The sequence below is a fragment of the Cicer arietinum genome, chromosome 6, assembly GCF_000331145.2.
Source record: "Cicer arietinum cultivar CDC Frontier isolate Library 1 chromosome 6, Cicar.CDCFrontier_v2.0, whole genome shotgun sequence".
Classification (NCBI taxonomy): Eukaryota; Viridiplantae; Streptophyta; class Magnoliopsida; order Fabales; family Fabaceae; genus Cicer; species Cicer arietinum.
Window position 1 is genome coordinate 26,859,271 of NC_021165.2, and position 10,614 is coordinate 26,869,884.

Genomic DNA, 10,614 nt, shown 5'->3' on the forward strand with positions numbered 1-10,614 from the left:
ATTTTTAAATAACTTTAGTTATGAAAAAATAAAAGTTATTGATTTTAAAAAAATTATGAAAATAATTAATATTGTTCAAACTATACCAAACTAAACTTTGATATTAGTGTTAGTATGGGGGCTAAAACTTTTGAGTATATAATAAAGAAGGAAACAATTAATACTAGAAATTATGAATTATGAAGAGGTCAATGATCTCATTGACTATGTACTCCTTGAAGGCAATTCAATTTGTCTTCAAAGCACATCAAAAATAGTCAACATACATATTAATGATGACTATATATATATATATACTTGGTTTCATTTTATGTTAATCCACAAATTTTCATAGCCTTTTATTTGTCTACGCACCAAGCTTGATACAGATATACATGCTAAGAATGAATTGACTTTAATTTCGTTGCCTACTTTTCACGCCAATCCTTAAACTATAGATTCTAGATCTTTTTTTTGTTGACAAAAATAGATTCAAAGACTTTTTCTTTTGTAAGGAGGGTAAAAAGGACATTTTTTCTTCTTTTCTTTTACAAAAGATTAAAGACTTGATATTCCTAGGATTTATAGCATTGGAATGGAGCGTATGTTTGTAGCAAGTAGCAACACCAATTGATAATAACTCCTTTAATTTACTTTCCCACTTGAGATTATTTGAAAACTTCACAATATTTTTTTTATACACATATCAAGTAACTAGTTTTTTTTTTTCTATTATGAAATTTTAAAAAACTAAAATTAGTTTTAGTTTTGAGATTTTTGCCGAGCTTTCAATTTTAGATTTTAATTATTAGTTGAGTTTTGATTTTTTGTTAATTTGAATTGAATTATTTTAATTATCTTTTCATTGTTATGGGTGAAAATAGATCAGATCAAGGGCATACATACGACTTAGCCTATGTCAGACTCAGATAAAGTTAGACTTTTCTTTTAAATAGACGAGATTAAAGGTTCTAAAAAAACTTATTTAGTTAAAAAAAAAATCAAATTACATACTACTTAATAAGTCTTTTAGACATATTAGGCCGGTATATTTAAATAAATATTAAGATTTTTTACTACTATAATTATTATATTAAATTTTGATCATTTTGTTAGATATTCAATTTTTAATAATTTACGCATATTAAACTTCTTTAGTTTTTGACAAATTTAAATGTATTATTATTAAGTAGAATTGAAGTATGATGTGTATAAAGTCATAATCTTCAAAATGTCATATTAAATATCAAAATAGAATTTAATTTCATCGACATGTTAATTCATTAATCTATTTAAAGATATGTTCGATTACATATTAACAGACCATTATAAGCTTCTATCAACGTCAGACTCATGTCTAAAAAGTAAACATATGATAATAGTGATCGGTCATTATGAATTCATCAAATAAAAAAATATTGACACATAAAAGTAATTAAAAATAAAAATAATATTAAATTTTAATTATTTTAAAATAATTTAAATATTATAAAATTATAATTTATTTAATTATAATAATTTTAGTAATAATGTTTAAAAGTGGTAGTTATTGAATAAGACTGCCATAATAGTGATTGGTCGTCGAAGACGGTTGTAGCCGTCAAAAAAGACAATTAATAGTTGGAGCTGGTAGTTGGAGTGTATTCTTCAGTGACTGTATTGGTGGACAGAGGTGGTGCTGGTGGTGGTTGTGGTGAGCGTCATAAATGATAGTTGACAGTGGTGACAGTGGTGACAGTGGTGGGAGGTTGATGGTTGATGTGGCGGTAGTTAGAGGTGGGTGGTTGGTGGCGATGACAATGGTCAAAGATAGTGGTCAGTGATGGTGGTCGGAGATTGGTGGTGGCAATTATTAGAGGATAGGTGGTGTGGTTGTGGTCGGAGGTGGACGACTTGTGATAATGGATGATCGGTGGTTAGAGATGGATGATCGGTGATGATGATGAAAGGTGGTGATCAAAGATTGTTGAAGTGATACTTATATCTATTATGATGAGATATTAATTTTAAAATAAAAATAATAAAATCTATAAATTTTTTTAATTTAAAAAAATTATTTTAAAATTAAAAAAAAAAATCAAGTCAACTTCATTCTATTGAGATTTTTAAAAGTAACCTTTGAAACTAAAAATTAACTGCTTACACCAGACCTAGAACAAAACAAAAAATCATACTAATATCGTGCAATGTGCACGTTGACCTTTATATATGCACAAACCACGTATACAAGTAGTTTAATTTGGAAGTTAATTAGAATGGCTGGTCAAATATTTGAAAATGGGTTATTAAATATGAATGTGATCCTTTCTTCCCGCTTTTTTAATTGCAGAATTGCGTGATTAATTTATGGAGTAAAGCTTCTTGTCTTAAGTGACAAATTTGATTAATCAAATACGAAATAATCGCTCAAGTTTTCTACTTTTGTAACTTATATAAACAAATGTTATACTAAGTTGTTAATTAGAGATACAAATTGAATAAAATAACTTATTCTAAATTGAGGGTTTGTTTGTTATGGTTTAGTTATTTTAAGTTTCCATTGATGATTTATTTAATAAAGTATTTTTAAGTTCTTACAATTTTATTGACGAGATTTAATTTGTTTGGTGTTTTCATTTTTTAATTGTATATTTGATGTTAGTTTCTGGTTTTTGAAAATGATAAAGGTTGATAAAAATGATAAAATTAATGAAGAAGATGAAGATCCATAAAAAAATGTTATTTGAGATTTTTATTTTAATAAAAATTAATTAAAAGTTATATTTCAATGATTTAGATTTATCAACTCAACATAAAAACAACTTTTTAACATAATCGAACTGAAAAAAATAATGATACACTCATTTCATGATTTGAAAGACCAATATAATATACAATTAGATAATAACTCAAAGGATAATTTTATTTTGCTTATAAGCATTTATTCAAACATACTTCATATATTGTTTATCCAAATTTATTTTTGGATACAATATTAAAATGTAAAATAAGTTACCAACTAAGACAAAAAATAAATAAATTACAAGTTAAATACTTTAGTTAGTTTTAGGTACAATATTAGAATGTAAAATAAATTACAAACTAAAAAAAAGAATAAATTACAAGTTAATTATTTTAAATATATATTAACTACTCAAATTAAAAATTAATTATTTTAATAAGATATATAAATTTTATTATATTTATTATTATAATTATAATTATATTTTCTCATTTAATTAATTTAAAATTTATTTTTATTTTTTATACTTAATATTAATATTTTGCGAATTTTATTAAAAGAGGAGGGAGTTTATCCAAATTTCTATTAACATTGTAGGTCAGATAGAAGTCAGAGATTTTTTAATACCCCCTAACAATTAATAAAAAAGAAAAACGTGTTACTTGCCAATTTGCTAACTCAAAAAAGAAAAAAATAATACCAAATTGGTACGATAGAGTGTAATTAAAGCAACAAAACAAACAATCACATTCCCCCACAAATAGCCTTATATATTGAACGATGTCGATTCTGAGTAACACATACAGAGATAGATAGCATTATTATCACCTAACCCCTTTATTTGTAGTACGTGTGCAAAACGCCACCGTTTTGGAACTAAAAAGATAGACGGAAGATAAACCATTCAAAGGGAAAAAAGCACAAAACGCCAACTTACAAAAAAAACAGCGTCGAAAGTTCCACCTACCTCTCTTCCTTGCATTATTAGTAGTAGTAGCTACAATGAGAAACTCGTTCAAGACTTTTAACAAACACTTTACCTTCCATAAAAATCCTCACTCTTTTGGTTTCGTAATTTCTGCTGCTCCTACTCTCTTACAGCATTCTACTACTCACCCGAGGCTCTGTTCCTCTCATCGTCGGACATATTCCTGTGAGTTTCTCTTATTTCATCTATCATGGAAATTTGGTTCTAGTACATTTTTTGATTGAATGATTTTGGCGATATCACTTGGTGTTACCGTGATTTTCTCAAACTTGCTGCTAATTTAGACATGTAGTTTTACTTTTGTTGATTGAATTGAACTGAGTGTCGTGATGAAGTTTTTTATTTTGATGTTGAATTTGATGGGGGATGCTACGGTGGACCACTTTGATAGGTGGTCCACTGTGGACTAGTGGTTAGAACTCACCTCAGACTATAACGACGATGGGCGATACTTCTTGGAAGTTAATGGTTCTCCTGGTCTTTATGGCTGACACAATGACTTAATCTATGTTACTATATTAGTTCCATAAAAATAAGGGAAAAAGAATGTTTCTCTCAAAACTCAATTTGTTGAAATGATACCAATAAGGTTGTTGTTTCGGCAGTAAAGACGAGGAGATATGTTGACTTGTACTTCCAAGAAGTGTAGTTGATCGTTGATAGAGTTTCGAGTAACTTTTAAACAATGGTCCACGGTGAACCACCTATCAATACATAGTAGAATTTGCTAATATATTTTGGATTTCTTTAGAATTTGGAACGAGTTTAAGTCAATTCCACAAAATCGTTATTTCTTTTCATTTTATTATCTACTTTAGAAGAATTAAATCCTATATTGCTGGGTGTCTTAACATCTCATGCCGAAGTAATGGTTATGTTTTCGAGTAAGCTCCATAAACATCTCTTATTTTAGTCGAGATGTTACTCTCTATGTTAGCAAATATTTCACAAATTTGTCCTTAAAGTTGAATACTAAAAATCAAATTGGTTTCTAAAAGCTTAATTATGAATGCCAGGTTAGTCCTCATGAGTGTTAGTCTTTAATTTCAAAATGAATGACTAACATAACAGAGCCCATGAAAATTAAGAGGGTAAAATGGTCACTTAATACATCTGGGGGGAGCATGGACTAAATAAATGTACCTGTAATGATTTCTTTCTAAATGCTGTTGCAGTATGAAATTCTCAGTTATCATCATAACTTACTGAAATACACATTTTTAAGGGTTGAGGTTTACATTGAGTTGTTATGATTTGTTGATGATTACGAAATTGCTGTGCTTGAAAGTCTAGAAGGGCCATCTTGGTTCTGAGAAATTATCAGTTTATTGATTAGTATCTTGAAAAAAATACCAAATAAGAATACCCTGATTGCTCACTATGCATAATGTAGACATTGTTTAGTATCTACTCAATCCATTTGTAAGGTTATTTGATTGTTTCTTCTTTTTATACAGCATCTCCATCTTCTACGTTAATGGAAGTATTCAAAGCAATTGTTAAACAAGAACTTGCATCCCATGGAAATGTTGCTATCAGAGCTGATCAGAAGAATTATAGTTACACACAACTTATCTTGTCGGCACAGAAGATATCTAATATCTTGTGTGGAAATAATGTCAAAGTAATGAGTTATATCTAATCTTGTTTTGTTAGAAAACTTCATACTGACCATAGAAAACAGCTTGAAAGTAACAGGAGGCACCCGGTTCTTATATTTTTAAAACATACCTTTTTTTAAAGTTATTCTGTTTTGATCATCTATTAAGAATTTAAGATTAATGAAATGCTTAAATTGTTGCTTGGCATTTAGGGATTGTGGTTATATTATGGGAGTGTGATACTACATTCATGTATATGAAGAAAATAATTATTTAGTCAATTACTGATGGCAACAAAATCCAGGGAAATCTTGGTGGAGCTCGAATAGGAATTGTAGCCAAACCCTCTGCTGAATTTGTTGCTGGAATACTTGGGACTTGGCTTAGTGGTGGTGTTGCTGTTCCACTTGCAGTCAGCTATCCAGAAGTAGAGCTCTTACATGTTATTAATAATTCGGTATGCTTTGGAAATCCTCCCTTTCTTGTATAGCTCCATAGCACCCCCTTTCTTTTGTTTGTTACATATGCCTTGCGAACATTATGAAGTCAAGACTTCATTAATTATTTTTGGAAACAGCAAAATGACAGGACTTCATGAATTCGCCCTTGACATTGTCTTCATACCTTTTGTCTGAACTTTCAATAAGCTGGTTTTTCTGTATATGTTTGTCTTATATATTATAGATTTCTTTTGTTGAATGTTCAGTTTGGACAGGAATAAATTATCAAATGAGGGATACTGTTCATTTGTCTGTAGCAAAATAATCTGAATTTCTTTTGATTGCCTCTGTTGTCAACTTGTCATTATTATGCCATGTGGGCTGCTTCAGCACAAAATACTTGTTAAATGGGTTGGGGAACACAGATTAAGCATCATGTATCTAATGAAGAAAGAATTGGTTATATGTACAATAGTTGGGCTATTTATTTATTCATCATGCATGACCCATTAATGCTTCAATTTTGTTTTGTGGATTAAATCTTAATAGAAATTTGATTACAATCTGGCTATAGGACACATCTGCAATACTGAGTACTGAAGATCATAGTGAACTAATGCAACACATCGCCAATAAAACATCTTCTCAGTTTTTTCATCTTCCACCTGTTGCTAATAAATCTTTAGAGAAGAGCAGAGATGAACATTCACAGAATGGGAAAATTGATGCAGATGGAGTTTTCCTGGAGAATATAGAAAGATCAAGTATGAATATCACAGTTTCAACTGTTAAAAATTGTAAATCTTTCGGTAGCATTTTTCTGGCACTTCTTTCTCATCATTTGTTTCTCATATCCTTTGGCTTAGGTGAAGATCCGGCACTAATTTTGTATACTAGTGGAACAACAGGTAAACCTAAGGGAGTTGTTCATACACACAGAAGCATCATTTCTCAGGTATGGTTTATGATTTATCCAGTTACATTTAATGCTATCTTAAATAGACAACTTCATTACGTAGATAAATCCTCTTTCTCAGCATTAGTTCTATTATTTTTCAAGTTATTTTGGTATAATAATCTAATCATACAAATACTGCTGTTGTAACTTAATTTTAATCGTAACGTAACACACTATGTTCCTTGTTGACATGAGCATGTCAATTCATTCCTATTTTGTTTATGTTTTTCTTTAATTTTTTATTTCAATTTGTTTTTATTTTAGGTCCAGTCCTTGACAGAAGCGTGGGAGTACACATCTGCTGATCAGTTTTTGCATTGCCTACCTCTGCATCATATCCTTGAAAGATTTTTTGCATGTGTCATTCAGTTTTTTGTAATTAGACAACATATTAATATTTAGTATATTTTCTGAATATATTATTTGGGATACCTTTGTGATGTTAATCCTTTACACATATATACATGTCCACGGTCTTTTCAATGGTTTACTGGCCCCTCTCTACGCAGGTTCCACGGTAATTTACTCTTTTTGATACTTCCATATCAAATACTATTAGAAAAAAAATCTTAATTTTGATTCAAGTGACCTTAAAATATGTAGTATCCATTTAGGATTTATCATTAATTTTTGTTTGCGCTAAGAATCTAATTGTATTTTGAAGGTTGAGTTTTTGCCAAAATTTAGTGTCAGGGGAGTTTGGCAGAGATGGCGTGAGTCATATCCAACTGAAGAATCTAAGGCTGAGGATGCTATAACTGTATTCACTGGAGTAAGTACGATGCTTATCACCATTGGTTAGATCTATCATATGGATCATACTATTTACAATCAACTGTAGTTGCTATGGTTGGAAAACTTATCTTGGGTGACCTTATCATGGTTAAATAAATTTTAATTGAAGGTTCCAACTATATATGCCCGACTATTACAAGGTTATCGTGCGATGGATCCTGAGCTACAAGCCGCATCAGCATCTGCTGCAAGGAACTTGCGTTTAATGGTAAGATACTGTTTCATGCATCAAGGTTTTTGATCTCTTGAAAGAATATAAATGGATCTTTGTCTGAATTTAAGATAAAGAAGATTATTCTTTATTCTTTTAATTTGACTTAATAAGTGTGTAAAACTTAGTCGTGTGGCAATTTACCATGTATGGACTAGCTGCAATTATGTTACATATGATGACTACAACTCAATCACTGAAATCTGATATATTATCATGCTATTATTCAGATGTGTGGCTCCGCAGCACTTCCTCAACCTGTTATGATAGAATGGGAAGCCGTCACTGGGCATCGCTTATTGGAGCGATATGGCATGACTGAAGTAAGTACACTTTAGTTTAAGTTCTTCAACTTTCTACAAAATCATATGTATTGTATTTTACTACAATTCTCATTAATTTTGTAACAGTTTTTTATATATGAATCTTAAGTTATTGTATCAATGTTTCTAGTTTGTCATGGCATTGTCAAATCCATTGAAAGGTGAGCGTAAGGCAGGCACAGTTGGTAAACCATTGCCTGGTGTGCAGGTTAGTTGAACTTGCACTTTCCACTTTTTTTATTGATCATGGAATATGGACTTTTCGATCTCTCATTTCACTGTTGCATAATCTGCTTACTTGATCATATCCCTTAGACAACAGTCTTGATGATTTTTCTCGTATGGTCTGGGCATGATTTTCTAACAACATTTGAAAAAGTAGTATATGACTTAAACTGGAAAGATACTTATGAACCTGGAGACAAGAGTTGGCTCAAGTGTTGTGGATGCTCAATGTGAAAGATGATACCACTTGGAATATTCAGGTTGACTTTTCTGTCTTTCTGTATGCATAATAGGTTAAGATTCTTGAAGATGAGGAGGGTGGGAGTGAAAAAACTGGAGCCGGTGGTGAGCTTTGCGTTAAAAGCCCTTCATTGTTTAAAGAATATTGGAAACTTCCAGAGGTACTTTCAAAATGTTACACTCTTATATCTAATGATTCTGAAAGCATCAATTAATAATAATAATTATTACTTGTGCTTCTGTTTTTCATTTTAATACTAGAAACAGTTCGATATTGATGTTTAATGCATGTGTGGCATGATAATTTTTCCTATTTCCATGTTATACTCCACTACTATTCTAAGCTGTGCAACTGCATCTTGTTATACTTTTTTTAGCAAAAGATGTTCCAAGGTGCTAAGGACGAATGAAACATGCTGTAAATAATAGGAAGAGTTTAGGCACTGAAACAAAGGTCTACACTAAGAGAAATATGGAGCAGAGTAGGAATCTGAGAAAGGAAGCAATAAAAGAATATTCATTGTGGGGTGAAGTTGTGGACCTTGAGAACAACATATACACAGCTGGCAGTGTGTGAATGGAGAAGGTCCTTGATAGAATTAGTGGGCTTAAGACTAGTGAAAGGTCCAAATCTGCAGTGTGGAGAACTTATGTCCGTAAGGGTAAAAAAGAGAATAAGCAGGCTATTAATGACAGGGCAGAGAAACTCATTAAATTCTAGGGATTTCAGTTACACATAGGGGAATAAATAAAGGAGGGTAGGGGAGTATTGCTCATGAATAATTATAATTAGCATTGAATTAGGAGATACTATTTTCTCTGGAGGAGCTTTGCTCTGGTTATACATTGTATCAGAATTTTCCCTTCTTCCATAAATCAATAAATTCCCATTTTATCTATCATTTTACGTTCACAGATCGCTATTTTTCTGTGATTCTATCATTGGTCCGACCTGCCGGATCTTCGAGAAGTACCAGTGATTTTTGTACGTTGTACATGCCACCGAAGCTGTCAGATCGAATGGAAGCAGTTGAAGCAAGAATCTCAGCGGTGGAAGAATCTGTTCGCCATGAGTTGAGGGAATTTCGCGAAATTATGATGAGCGAGTTCACGAGGCTGCTAGAGCAACGACCAATTGGAACGGGGGAACAATATGCACATTCTGAGGACTCAGTGACAGAGTATAAGATGGCAGTGAAGAAAGTTGAGTTGCCATCATTTGATGGTGATGATCCTGTGGCCTGGATCACGCGAGCTGAAACATATTTTGAAGTTCAAGGGACGTCGGAGGAGGTGAAAGTCAGATTGGCGAAGCTAAGCATGGAGGGCGCAACAATTCACTGGTTTAATTTGTTGCGTGAGACAGAGGACGATTTGAATTGGGCGAAGTTGAAACGAGCATTAATTGAAAGGTATGGGGGAAGACAAAGTGATAACCCCTTTGAAGAGATGAAAGATTTGCAACAAACGGGAACAGTTGATGAATACATTACCACCTTCGAATATGTGTCGTCACAAGTAGCAAGACTACCGGAGGAGCAATACCTTGGGTACTTCATGGGAGGACTCAAGAACCACATTCGCTTGAAGGTGCGTACATTGAATCCACAAACCAGATTGCAAGCAATGAAGATTGCTCGTGATGTCGAAACAGAATTACGTGGGTCTCTGATTTCAATAGGTGGTAGTGTGGATGGGCTTCGCAGTTGGAAAGGAAGTGGGCCAAGTGGATCGGGGCCCAACGGAAAGAAAGGATCTGGATTTCATTATAACCCAGGTTCGACCCGATCTGGAAGTGGGTTTAATAATAACTTAACCGGGTCAGTGCACAGCAAAACCGGTTCGACTCAATCTGCCTCAAATGCAAACTCAAACGTTTCTCATAATACAGCGAGATCTGGAAACGATGAGGGGAGAAGAATCAGCAACGAGCGCAACCGTGGCCTCAAGCATCTGCCGTATTCGGAACTGATGGAGCGGCGGACACGAGGGTTGTGTTTTCGTTGTGGGGAAAAATACCATCCTCTTCGCCAGTGTGCTGAAAAACAGCTCCGATTGATGATTTTGGGAGACGACGAGACGATTAATGAAGAAGGTGAGGTGATTGCCATAGAAGCTATGGAGGATGAGGA

At 32.5% G+C, this 10,614-nt stretch overlaps 1 protein-coding gene across 5 annotated transcripts in view; it reads left to right on the forward strand.

Moving 5' to 3' along the window:
• The first annotated feature begins 3,509 nt into the window (after window positions 1–3,509).
• Window positions 3,510–10,614, forward strand: part of LOC101510623 (probable CoA ligase CCL8) — a 14,375-nt gene continuing 7,270 nt past the window's right edge. For 4 of the 5 annotated variants that reach the window (XR_012163465.1, XR_012163466.1, XR_012163467.1 and 1 more), the window contains exons 1-12: window positions 3,510–3,854; window positions 5,147–5,313; window positions 5,595–5,747; window positions 6,305–6,494; window positions 6,597–6,685; window positions 6,953–7,021; window positions 7,152–7,205; window positions 7,353–7,460; window positions 7,593–7,691; window positions 7,925–8,017; window positions 8,148–8,225; window positions 8,536–8,643. Coding sequence is in view for 2 of the 5 variants with exons in the window: in XM_073369825.1 (XP_073225926.1) it covers window positions 3,704–3,854; window positions 5,147–5,313; window positions 5,595–5,747; window positions 6,305–6,494; window positions 6,597–6,685; window positions 6,953–7,021; window positions 7,152–7,205; window positions 7,353–7,460; window positions 7,593–7,691; window positions 7,925–8,017; window positions 8,148–8,225; window positions 8,536–8,643 (1,359 nt within the window). In the remaining 3 variants the exon portion in view is untranslated. The remainder of the gene's footprint in view (window positions 3,855–5,146; window positions 5,314–5,594; window positions 5,748–6,304; window positions 6,495–6,596; window positions 6,686–6,952; window positions 7,022–7,151; window positions 7,206–7,352; window positions 7,461–7,592; window positions 7,692–7,924; window positions 8,018–8,147; window positions 8,226–8,535; window positions 8,644–10,614) is intronic. The other variant, XM_073369824.1, reaches the window with a different exon arrangement.